Source organism: Crinia signifera, chromosome 3 (genome assembly GCF_055691185.1).
Source record: "Crinia signifera chromosome 3, ASM5569118v1, whole genome shotgun sequence".
NCBI lineage: Eukaryota > Metazoa > Chordata > Amphibia > Anura > Myobatrachidae > Crinia > Crinia signifera.
The window spans coordinates 195,057,490-195,070,188 of record NC_139219.1 but is presented as its reverse complement, the minus strand read 5'-3'; the positions used below and the strand labels follow the sequence as shown (position 1 = coordinate 195,070,188).

The following is a 12,699-nucleotide window of genomic DNA, read 5'->3' as shown; positions in this document are numbered from 1 at the left end:
AATAAGTACTTTACCAGTGTTCCTACAAATTGTTTTCTGGGTTTCCCACAGGGATCTAGCTTTATCCGTTGTATCAAGCCCAATTTAAAAATGACAAGTCATCAGTTTGAAGGAGCACAAATCCTGTCTCAGCTTCAGTGTTCAGGTAATGTTAATATATTTTGAAAGCATCCCTTTTATTAAGCAGTATGTATCATTTCATAATACATTTCTGGAAGTACCGGCGTAATACAACTGTGTACTAGGTTCAGGCCTGAATGACCACTTATATGTCTATTAAATACTGTATCTGAGTAACTCTAGACCCCTAGGACTTTGATAGTAATTGATGTTTTAGAATGTGTTATCCATATCCTACCATACCAACATTCCAAACAGATGAAGCGGGGCTCATGAAAAGGGGATGTGGACTCTGCAAAAGGGGGCGTCAATATGGGGGCATGCCCAACCCTCTGTAAGCCACCGGCAGGCTCCCAGTCACTGTGTCTCCTGTAAACAGCATCTATTCATCGCTGCTCTGAGCAGAGGAGTGATTGACAGTCCTACTCCTCCCACCCACCACCCCACCCCCTGCTGGTCACTGGTGCCAGCAAGAAGAACTGTGGGACAATACAAAGAAGGGGACTGTCCCAGTGTACAGCAGGATGCGGAGGCGGGTGGATTGGGGAAGTTTCTGATCACCTCTGCTCTGGATAGATGTGCACGGCATTTGTAAGGGACGGGTGGGAGAGGTTGCCCAGCTACTTTAGGGAGTGCTGGGAATGCACCCAAAATGACTGTAATGGGGATCAGGTTGCTAGGCCCCACTCCTTCAATCCAGCGCACCAGGTCTTGCATTGTTAATGTGGAATGTTGAGAGGTATGTGTTATTACCAGTACTTTATTCCTTTTTCCAGTTAGGTGCATCCTCTAGGTTTTCTAAAATATACACATCTGTTTTTTAGTAGCATCTTACTATTTTATGTTAATTACAAATCATTATGCTATGGTTTAGAAGTTTTATCTCTGACATGTATAGAGTTAGAATACAATTCTACCATGTAAAGGAATAATTTCATTCATATATTTAATGTGTGGCGTTTTGCTGTGGAACGGAATAATCACTTTCCTAAGGACGGAAAGCTGCTTGTCTGTGCAGTCATCGCATATATATACTTTGTGTCATGCCTCACTGTCACATTTTCTCTATAGGATTTGTTTCTATTTAGTTAAGCTGCAGATGAGGGGATGGCATCAAAAGAAATAATACTTGAGCCCCGGGCAATTTATTTTTATGCTGCTCACCTGCATTTGAATTAGAGCTTCATAGAGAAGTCATTTCTGTTGAGTTTCACAATTTTAGGCTTAGCAGGAGTATTCACTCATTAGACTTTGTGAGTTGCTATAATTAAAATCACATTTTGCGGCGATATGTTCTTGTAATTTCTTCTTACTGGTTTGATCAAGGAGACCATCCTTAATCCCAGAACTTTGGTTTATAATGTTGCTTTTCATTTTGAATTCAGAATATAGTTTGTTACAGTAGAATACAAATCTGCTTCCATTGTGGGGATTTTTTTTTTCTTTCTTGCAATGACAAAGGGGTATATTCAATCACTGTTAAAAACTGCCATCTTGCCGAAAAGACAGTAGTTTTTGACATGAATAGATCGGAAGAGGTTCCTCAGTACTGGCTGTTTTTTTTCAGCAAAATGTTCTGACCTGCTGAAAACCAGGTCGATTGACGGAATAGCTGCTAATCCAGCTGCTTTTCATGGAACCACATCCAAAACCAAAAGTTTTTTTGGCTGTGTTTTGTCAATCTCAATCCGACATAAAAAGATGCCGAATTAAGGCAGGGAGGACGTGCCGGGTGAGCAGCCGCAGCTTACACGGGGTGCCGTCCTCCTGTCCGCTGCCTCCCGTACCCACCCATCGACTCCTGTACCCACACGCTTCTGGGTCCTTGGTGAGAGCAGCTCTTCCGGTCCCAACCAGGCTCCGGCCGCCTCCCACCGCCGCGCTCACCCAGTCCTCACGCTGGGCAGGTGAGCATCAATCAGCAGCCAAATTTGACGTCAAGATTTGGTCGCTGCTTTAAATAATGGATGACTGATCCATTCCGGCAAAAGAATTTCGGAATGGATCCGGGATCAATTGAATATACACCAAAGTCTTTTGTATTAAAGTTAGTGATATTTTATAAGGACTATTAAAGGACCACAAAACATGTATACTCAGTGGAAAATACCAAAACAAATCATTGTTATTTAGCGTATATCATAAAATACTGCCTATAAAACTAATGAATGTAATAATCAATAACTTTTATATAGTCTCATAAAGCTGAGATTAAAGTCATTAAATTTGTGAAAATGTTGCTTATGTTATATTTATTTATTATTTATTAACAGTTTCTTATATAGCGCATACATATTCTGCAGCGCTTTACTGAGAATATTGGAACATTCACATCAGTCCCTGCCCCAGTGAAGCTTACAATCTATATTCTCTACCACATGTACATGCACACAGACATTCTAGGGTTAATTTTTTGTTGGTAGCCAATTAGCCTACCAGTATATTTTTGGGGGATTGTGGGAGGAAACCGTAGTACCCGGAGTGAACCCACGCAAGTTTGGGGAGAATATACAAACTCCGCACAGTTAGAGCCATGGTGGGAATCGAACCCATGACCTCTGTGCTGTAAAGCAGCAATGCTAACCATTACACCATCCGTTAGAGTGACATAATATTATTATACAAAAAATAATAATAATTTCTAAATGCAGACATATGACATATGTTTCTCTGTTTGACATACATAATTTAAAATCAATAAAAACATATCTAAAGTTATTTTTCAGGGGCAAAAATACATACATACTGACATTAAAAACATTTGTATCGAAAATATTCCGTCTCTATTAGTTTAAAAACAATAAAAATCTACTTTTAGTAAATATTAGTGACCCATCCCAGCTTCACACAGGGTCAGATGCATGGATCGGGAGGCAGGGTGCAAAGGTACATATCAGGAGGGGAGATAATGGGTGCACATTTGGAGTTAGGAGGCAGGGACACAGATGGGGCGAGGAAGCAAAGGCACTCATGGGAAACCCTTGCCTATGTTACAGATGACTCATGAAAGCAGGTGATGTAAGAGCATTAAGGAGAGATTGGCGTTGTGACCTATGTGAAGAAATGATCTGCTACAGTATTCTTTTACTGAGAGTGTCATTCTCATTAAAATCGCCACTTCTCAGCTCACTTTCATCATAGATTAATGTTTCATACACCTTACCCTTCCTCAACAAATGTTCTATAAAATAGTAAAAACCGCATCAAGATCTCTCCAGCGTTTATGGAGATTAGCCTGAAAACACAGACCGAGACATACCAGGGCCTTTATTATGATGCGGGTAAAATAATCAATATAATAATATCTGTATCACCTCACTCCATTAAAAGTTAGAGACATCATATTTATACCCCCCCCCCCAATTTTTTTTTTTTTAAATGCGATCAAACCAAGTTGCATCAGCAGTTAGTCAGGAATTAATAATATACACACCCACACCCCCCCCCCCTCCTGTTTTAAGAGTATCTGGCTGCACAGAGATTTGCAGTGTACCATGTTTTTCTTTCAGCTTTTCATCCTATTCGCATTGCATGCATCCTTTTGCACGACCCCATTTTGCCGATTGCCAGGCGGGACATTGAATCCCACCTGGCTATATGCAGTTGAGAAAAAACAAAAAAACAGGCATGGGTCACAGTTGTTGGGATGGATCGACAGTCATGACATAGGATTGAATACCCCCTTAGACTCCTTCACGCACAAATATACATATGTCACACATCACATTTACCAGTGCGGTGTAGTTTTGTTACTGACAGTTGTTTTATGTATGTGAAGAAGATGCATATTTTGAGTAAGAAATACACTTGGCTCAGTCTAGTTGTTGTAGACCTGGTGCAACGAGAGTTGCTATTTGCAGCCCTTCATATTCTTCAGTATTCGGCTAGTTTTTCACAGTGGGCTCAGAAATGTCCAGCTTTTGTTAGCTGCTTTGACTACGATAGATTTCTGAATCCTTTAGCAAATTAGATTGCCTGCAGTGTTTGTAAATAACGAAGACCCTGTTGTGTGCCCAACTTCCTTTGTATGGTTATGAATACAGTAATATTTCATTCAATAGTGTTCCTCAAAATTCGCTATGAGAATACATCTTCTCTAAAGGAAAGCATTAAACATAATGAGCTAAGTAATGGTAACTGAGACAGCTGTAAAAACATAAAGGCTCATGATAATAGCACAAACAGTTATATATTTCTAAATTGATAGCTAACACAATGGCACTACATGAACCAGCGTGCACTCCAAGTAATAAACCAAATTATGCCTCTCGGAACAAAAATGGCAAGTTGCTCCAAACAATTTAGTAGTCGATTATAAAGCTTGCAAAAGATAGAGGGTGCTAGAATGAACACTAGGTTATGGATGGACAGTATGAAGAGGGAGTAATGGAATGCTACTCATCGCCAATGTTCTTGATCTGGTCTTTTAAATAAAGTTACACCAAATGTATTCCTTTTTCACTCTTCCAAAGTGTGCTCATTAGCACATACAAGTTAGGCTTTTGACTTACTATATGTGTTATTTTAAGGAGTTTAATAGTTATTCTTTTCCCCAGGAATGGTGTCTGTACTGGACCTTATGCAGGGAGGCTTCCCGTCTCGGGCTTCTTTCCATGAACTCTATAACATGTACAAGAAGTATATGCCTGCGAAGCTATCTCGCCTAGACCCCAGACTTTTCTGCAAGGTATCATTCTCCTAGTGAACAGCAATTTTAATTGTACTGTACCAAAAAAAAAAAAAAAAATCCTTTTTATGCTGTGTAAAATCATCTAGTAAAACTGCTTGTGTTTTAATAATTTATTGTCCGCTTTGAAGACTATTTTCAGGGGTATAAATTCAAGCCTATTAATGTGTTTCTTTTATGTTACAGGCTCTGTTCAAAGCCTTGGGCTTAAATGAAAATGATTACAAATTTGGGTTAACTAAGGTGTTTTTCAGGCCCGGCAAGGTAAATTTCTACTTTTTTTTCCTAAATAATAAATGTAATGATTCAAGGATAAGGGTCTAGGCATCATGTGGTATTTGCCTTCCTTTTATGTGCAAATAAGTGTCCTTTTACCCTTCAACATCAAAATATGCTTGCAAATCATACAATTATTTTAATGTTTAAAGGTGCATTGTTCTCTACAGCTACGTATGCAGATCGCACAGGTTTTTCACTTTGCGATCCCGATGCGCACTCCCGTGACACAAATCGAAACTCAGATAGACAGGGCAGCAATGACTATATAGTGCAGATTGTATGAATTGTATGTAAAAAGTACAGAGATCGCAAAGATTGTATAGCACTCGAATCTTAAGTCGAATAGCAAGGGCATTTCACCGTGTGCACACACCGTTAAATCATACCTGCCCACGTTTTCAATTGAAAAATCAACTGCAATTAGAGGACAATCAATCGCCAGATCCAGATCTCTACACAACTTAACATATCATAAATAGATAGAAAGTAGGTGCGCTATTCAAACATTACTAATTATAATACATTTTGCATTTAATTTTTTTTTTCTTTTGCATAATCTTACTCACCACATTCAAAAACCGCATCATAGTGTAAATACCTAACATTCTATGGTTTCAAGTTTAGGGCACGAGACACCCCCAAGGAAGCCACCGCAAGGCACCATAATAGTGAAAGATGGCAAGTGAAGTGTTAAGGAGTGTTACGTGGCCTACAGATGGGGCAATTTCGCTAATTCTTTTATAAAATACCCCTACATTGCTCTGTGTACGGGTCATAGTGATCGCAACGCGCGGCCCCACTCATCGCTACCGCCCGGTGATTAATATCCAGTATGCTGGCTAAATCTAGCAATCTCGCCAGGAAGGGCCGGAGAAAACTGGCACTAATAGATCGCTCAGCACACAGCGCTGACACATAGCTGTGTGCTAAGCGATCTTGCTGAGCAGTCTGAGCAATCTAGCATCGCTCAGAATGCTCAGCAAATCTCCTCATATGAAGGCCATTTTAGATAAGTGAGAACAATTATTGTGTATTATGAGTTCTACAGGGGTAAAAGTGTGTGAAAAATGTAAAGGTCCAGATTTTGCCCAGCATGTGCACAACAATGATCAGGTAAATCGCTGAGCTGAAAAATACTCGGTGCATACATACTGAGCGTTTTTCACCCACTTTAGTGATTTTTTGTGATTTTCCCAGGAGTGTACAACCTTTCATGGTAGGATGCTATGGAAAGCTGTCCACTCCAATACCAGCAGATGAGCGGCTGGGCCAGTGATGATTCAGGAGCATGCACCAGTGCTCACCGCTCATCACTACCCCATACACACTGGGCGGCTTTCAGCTTAAAGTCGCCCAGTGTGTATGGGACTTTAGAGATGAACATTAGAGATGTAAAAAAAGACCTACAAAGCTACATGTATAATAGAGTCAGTGCTTTCACTTTAATGTAAAGGTTTTCTTTTTTGATGGGCATTGTCATTTCAGTAGCTCTGCCTACATCTATACTCTGGTTGATGACATGTTCTATTTTCAATCGCACTGTTTATGCGCAAGAAAATCGCTCCTATGTATATATGTTCAAGGATTCAATGCGTTAAATTAATAACTTATATCTAAATTTTTTATTTGCGTACTTTTTTCCTTATTATAATAATTCTATGGTACCTCTTGCTGTGTGCAGAAAGTGTTTCTTTAAATAAGATATACATTTTACTTTGAGTGCATTTGTAAGACCCAAAGAAGAGTGCTCATCTCTACATGTAGACACGTGCATTGTGGGTTGCCAATATTTTTTTCTAAAGTTTAAACTGTCTTTTTTTACTAAGATTATTTTTTTCTATTTTAGTTTGCTGAATTTGATCAGATCATGAAGTCTGATCCTGATCATTTAGCTGAACTGATAAAGCGTGTCAATCACTGGCTTATCTGCAGCCGCTGGAAGAAGGTCCAGTGGTGTGCACTTTCCGTCATAAAATGTAAGTGGATTATTGCACGCGACCTAAAATGTGCCTTCGTAAAGTTATGTTTTTCTATTTAAATTGAAAGTCATAGGTATATTTAAAGGAAGCTATTTCCTAATCTTCTCTAGATTGCGTAAAGTCAAAAGCAGTGCCCTTTCTAGTGGTTATATGCATGTCCGTGCATAATAAATGCCGAAGTACTTCCTTCTTAATACTGTAAGAAATTTTACTTTTATACCTAGGAAATGATCACTTTGCAAAGATATTTCAGTTCTAAGATAATTAGTTCTTTTATCTTAGATAGGCTTTGAACATTCCAAAATCCCTGAAAACATATCATTAAAATAATTAATACGAACTCACTGAAAGTTATATGTGATATGGAATGGGATGGAAGCACATGTTCTAGTTGGTGTCATCTGGTTTTGTCGTCAGAGAGGGAAAGCTAACCTTGACGCAGGTAGAGGTATGACTCCAGCCAAGAATATACTCCAGTGGACTGGTCATATTGAAGGGAATAACTTTTATTATGGGTTCTGTTAACAGCAATTGAGAAATAATTGTTAATTTGAGACATGTTAAACTGCAATAATAATGTTCAAGCAATACATTTATGGTATAAACTATAGATTAATATTTAATACCTGCATCCCATAATTTATTTTGTGGTAATTATGACAAAATAAACATTTAGGAGTCCAGTTAACAATGGTGCTTGGTTTCATCTGCATTGTGCAGGCAAAGCCATATTTGTGATATGTGGACATTTTTTCTGGGATTGCATGCATGAAAATACATAGGTACTGTATGTGGCTTTTCACAGACCCTGTGGGACTGTATTTTTATTTTTTTAGTCCAATAACAATAGAACACTTTAAAGCTAAAACAACCTATATGGTGTGTACACACCGTCGATTAGGCTTGCTATTTGATCCTAATGCGATCAGATCGCATCAGGATCTAATCACACGGCAAGCCACCCGACATGCATGTGATTTTGACTATATAGTGCAGAGCTGCACAATATAATCATTGCTTCCCTGTCTATCTGGGTTTTGATTTGTGCTGTCCCAGGAGCGCGCATCGGGATCGCAAGTTTAAAAACCTGTGCGATCTGCATGCGATCCCGATGCGATTTTGACTATATAGTCAAAATTGTATGCTGGATTGTACAGTGTGTACACACCAATAAAATACATATTAACTTGTGTTCACGGATGCTTGCTAGATACTAAAAATTAACAACTGTAAAAACAAATACTGCAAAAACAAATTAGATTATCTTCTCAGAAGCAATTTTTGGAAAACATGTGATTGCAGATGTTTTTTTGCCAGAAAATCGCACCCCATTACATCTTGTCCCTATACTTTTTGTACAAGGAAAACATTACACACCATTATGATGAATAAAAATGTTTGCTTGCCAATTTTCACACCAATTGTGACAGTCACTTACCACTCAAAAGGTTAAATTGTGTGTCTATTAAAAGTTGGTGTGTAAATGTTGTGACTATTAAAAGTTTTTACTTTAAAAAAAATGTTATGTCAATGTATGGTTTTTTTTTTCTTAAAATTTGTTTTAGCACATCATTTGTGCATGTGAAGTAAGATTCTAATTAGTGCTTATTCAAAACACTTTTATTATTTTTCTTTTCAAGTGAAAAATAAAATCCAATACCGGGCCTCTGCTTGCATTAAAATGCAAAAGACTATTCGGATGTGGCTTTGCAGGAGGAAACATAAACCTCGGTAAGAATAAAGGTTGCATACAAAATCAAATCTATTTTCTTCCACCATTACGTGATCCTTATTTTTGTATTTTTATCTTTTGTCCAAATGATATAACAACTTGTTCTCACAATCACTGATTGATTTTTCTGATATGGAGCGATGTAATCGTGAACAGGTGTTCAATACCTATGTGAAATGAGGCCGCTATCAAAGATTTCTAGATTGGGCAATTCATCCCAATCAACTAACAGCCTGAATAATGGTTCATTCTAAGAACAACCTAAACATACAATTGCTATTGCCTTATTTTTACATTTTAACAACCACTTTTATCAGTGCAGATGCCTCTTCTGTTAGGTTATGTGGATTGGATAGACCATAGCTTGCATTTCTCTTATTAAATCCCCAAAAGCAGTGATGGATGTGAAGTGCTATGCATTTAGCATATTTCCCAACTTATGTTGCTCTGAGTATTTGTATCTTATTCCATTTTTCATTTTTTATCTATGCTACATAGTGAGTTATATCTACTTTTATATATACTGCTGTTGTGATCTACACTCACATCCAGAATGTTTAAATATCAGGGTGCTCCTTAAAGATGACCCAAGTAGGAACCTCCAAACATATCCTAGGGGTTCAGGAAAAATAAATGCTGTAGAGGGCATTCACCAATGATTTCTATACTTCTTGTCGGCAATGTTTTGAACCAGATCAGGTATTTCTCAAGACAGGTCACAAATACTACAGTACAGCTTGAAGACAGAGGTCCTATAGTCACTCCTATAGGACCTCTATTTTTCCTTTTTACCCAGAATAGGAACATTTTGTGCTAAAAATGTACTTAAGAATACTTGTATTAGTATTTATTTTGATGCAAAGTAATTGGTAGAAAGTTCAGATAAAGATGACTATTTTAAGAAAAAGTTGAGTGGCCTGGCTAATTCTTGTATTCTGTGGCACACCAAACAGTGCTGGGAGCATCATATGAGATTCCCGTTTGAGTCCTGACTAGTGCATAAATAAATAATTTTCATGGGCAGCAGGAATAGTGTAATGGTTAGCATTACTACCCCACAGCGCTGAGGTCATAAGTTCGATTCCCACCATGGCCCTAACTGTGTGGATTATGCATAGTCTCTCCGTGCTTGTGTGGGTTTCTTCACACAAAAGAAAAATATACTGGTAGGGTCATTGTCTCAAAACAACATAACCGTACTGTGTACATGTGTTTAGATGTGCCAAGTATAATTTGAAAATAGGCATATGTGATCAATGTAAAAAGAAAACAGTTAATAAAAATATCCGAAACCACTAGTATTCTGATTCCTAGACATTGGGCCTAGTTTGATGGCATTTAGAAGTACTTACCAGTCACTGCAAAGTATTTCAGTATTTTGGAGGGGATGAAAGGCAGTATGTACTGTTTATGTAAGTGCACACATACTCCTGCTAGTCAGTTCTGTACCTTCAAAATCCTAACCTGACACTTTCTTTACAGAATTGATGGCATGAGGAATGTAGGAACACTGAAAACCAGACTTGTCAAATTCAATGAAGTTGTTAATGCCTTGAAAGAAGGGAAACCGGAGATGAGCAAACAGGTGAAGGACTTGGAGTCCGCCATCGATGCCCTTTTGGCTAAGATAAAGGTGAGTTGAAAGCATTTATTTCCTCCTGAAGCTGTATGCTACTGTCTGCTAAAAATGTAATTATGCAAATAGACTTACACGAGGAAGGAAATAAATTAGTGTTTTTCGCACTTTCTGCCTCAGATTCTTTGGCAAGCTACTTGCAGTCTGTAATTGTGTAAAAAGATGTACATTTCAATGATGCTCTCAGAAAGCCTCATCACAGATAATATGCCTAATGTGCTTGGAATGATTCATGCTGGTGAGGGGGCCTGGGACAGCCTGACAAGCTGTCACTGTGTGTGCATTGCAGAAAGCTCTCCCTGGTCAATCAAAACTTGTATGAGAGTAACTTCTATGAGGACATTTTATTACATTTATTTTTGAAAAAGTTTTAAAGTAAATGCAAGATTTTAGCAATCTGATACCACATATATTTGTTTGGGGAATGGGAAGAGACCTTTTTTTAGCATGTCTTTGAGTTTAGAATATTATTTGCAAATATTCATGAGTTGGGTTACCTTGTGCACAGTAATGGACAGATGACGTTCCAGGATGATCATTATTTATATTCTGAGTCATGCATAATACAAACGCAAGGGCCACTCTAAATATGCAGAATGCTAATGCGACTCTCCATATGGCTCAGGATAGTAACTCTGACGACTTTCCAGCCATACACACCCACTAAGTGGTTACCTTAAGGCAGATTGCTTGCACCCATTTATCATGAGAAAGGAAACTGTTGCGATACATGCAACTCTGAATCATGCTGTCATTTGCAAAAATGTGTGTGCAGTCAGCAACAAATGTGCAATATTTGAAAAACTGCCGGACATTCGCCAGCCTTGCGAATCAACCAAAATAACCCCCTAAATGTGCTGTGCTGTATTGTTCCTTTAAAAACTGCATGTTTTACTTTTCAGTGTTTAGAGTGTGATTTTCAAACGGCCAGCTACTGTATATGCAATCCGCAACTAGCAACCCAAAAAATATCAGCTAAAAAAAACAAACACTTAGGTTGGTAACATCATCAAGAGAGTCTTGAGATTGGTGGGCACCCTTATTGAAAATGTGGAATTACCTCTTTCAAACAAGTAGTATCTTATATAATAAGTGATACATTTGATATTATAATAGTGTTCCTATGAGGGACCATTTGTGGGTGTGTAAGTGGTCATCAGTTTGAAATGGTAAAAAGAAAAGTTCACAATCTGCACCAGAAGGGTTTGTTATTGTAAGGGGGTGGATGATAGCGCATCTTACCACATATGGTGGTGGTAGCAGATTCACAAACAAAACGTATTCCTTTAAAACTAATGTTATCTTTAAGTGCGGCAAATGCCATTGCACCATTACCTTTCATTTGTTAAAAGAGACAGCTAGCTATACAGCTATATATTATATTATTGTCATTTTGGGGCCAGGATCTTTATTTACACTTCATGTGAGTATAAATTGGCAACGGCCACACTAGTGATTTTATTTCACCTTTACAAATTCTTTAAGGCTGAACATGATGGACCTGTTCTTATGTACTTACTCTATATGTCTAACCCAGCTTAAGAGTAGCAATCTATTTGTCTTTGTTAGCAATTATGTATTAAATGTCTGCTGTTGGCCTGTAACAACCTTAACATCTTACACTCAGAGGGTTTGCTCTAAATGAAAAAAAAAAATCAACAAAAAAAAAAAATCCCCCTTTGCTCATCAATAGACTGCCAACTCGATGATCATAGATAATGAGACACAGGTTGGTAATCGGTGGGTAGCAATTCATCAGTTTTTGTTTTTTACTACCAGATATATGACTAGACATAATTTGAGCACTATACGCCTGGATTCTGGTAATACATTGCTGAGACGTATCTAGCGTGCCAGATGAGGATTTATGGAATGTAAGACATAGTTATCCTTTACACAGCTGCAAGAGAAGCTGCTGGCAGCTCACTTTAACAGCTGTGCTTGTTTTCCTCAATTCAATGGAGCAGCATTAACACCAACGCCGACTGCATACATGCAATTTGTTGTAATGCTAGATTGTTATTACTAATCAACCTAATCCCATCCCTAATTCATCATCAGTGTAAAAGGAAGTTGATCAGCTTCTGTGTCTTCTCCCACCTGTGTTGCATAACCAGTTTTGACACTCTGTTTTAATACTCTGTCTTAATGAAAGAGTTCTTTTTTTTTTTTTTTTTTTTTTAGATTGCAAATGGCATTGAGCTATTCTGGTGATACATGTTAAATTATTGCCATTTGCCATGGAAGACACTTGCCTCTTTCCTCA

General features: G+C 38.1%; 1 protein-coding gene across 7 annotated transcripts in view; it reads left to right on the top strand.

Moving 5' to 3' along the window:
- The window catches only part of MYO6 (myosin VI), a 223,367-nt gene that overhangs the window by 172,864 nt on the left and 37,804 nt on the right, over nucleotides 1–12,699 (top strand). For 6 of the 7 annotated variants that reach the window (XM_083177172.1, XM_083177171.1, XM_083177170.1 and 3 more), the window contains exons 20-25: nucleotides 52–145; nucleotides 4,677–4,807; nucleotides 4,994–5,071; nucleotides 6,933–7,062; nucleotides 8,706–8,796; nucleotides 10,280–10,430. In XM_083177172.1, the coding sequence (XP_083033298.1) occupies nucleotides 52–145; nucleotides 4,677–4,807; nucleotides 4,994–5,071; nucleotides 6,933–7,062; nucleotides 8,706–8,796; nucleotides 10,280–10,430 (675 nt within the window). Of the gene's footprint in view, nucleotides 1–51; nucleotides 146–4,676; nucleotides 4,808–4,993; nucleotides 5,072–6,932; nucleotides 7,063–8,705; nucleotides 8,797–10,279; nucleotides 10,431–12,699 lie in introns of those variants that run through there. The other variant, XR_014471746.1, reaches the window with a different exon arrangement.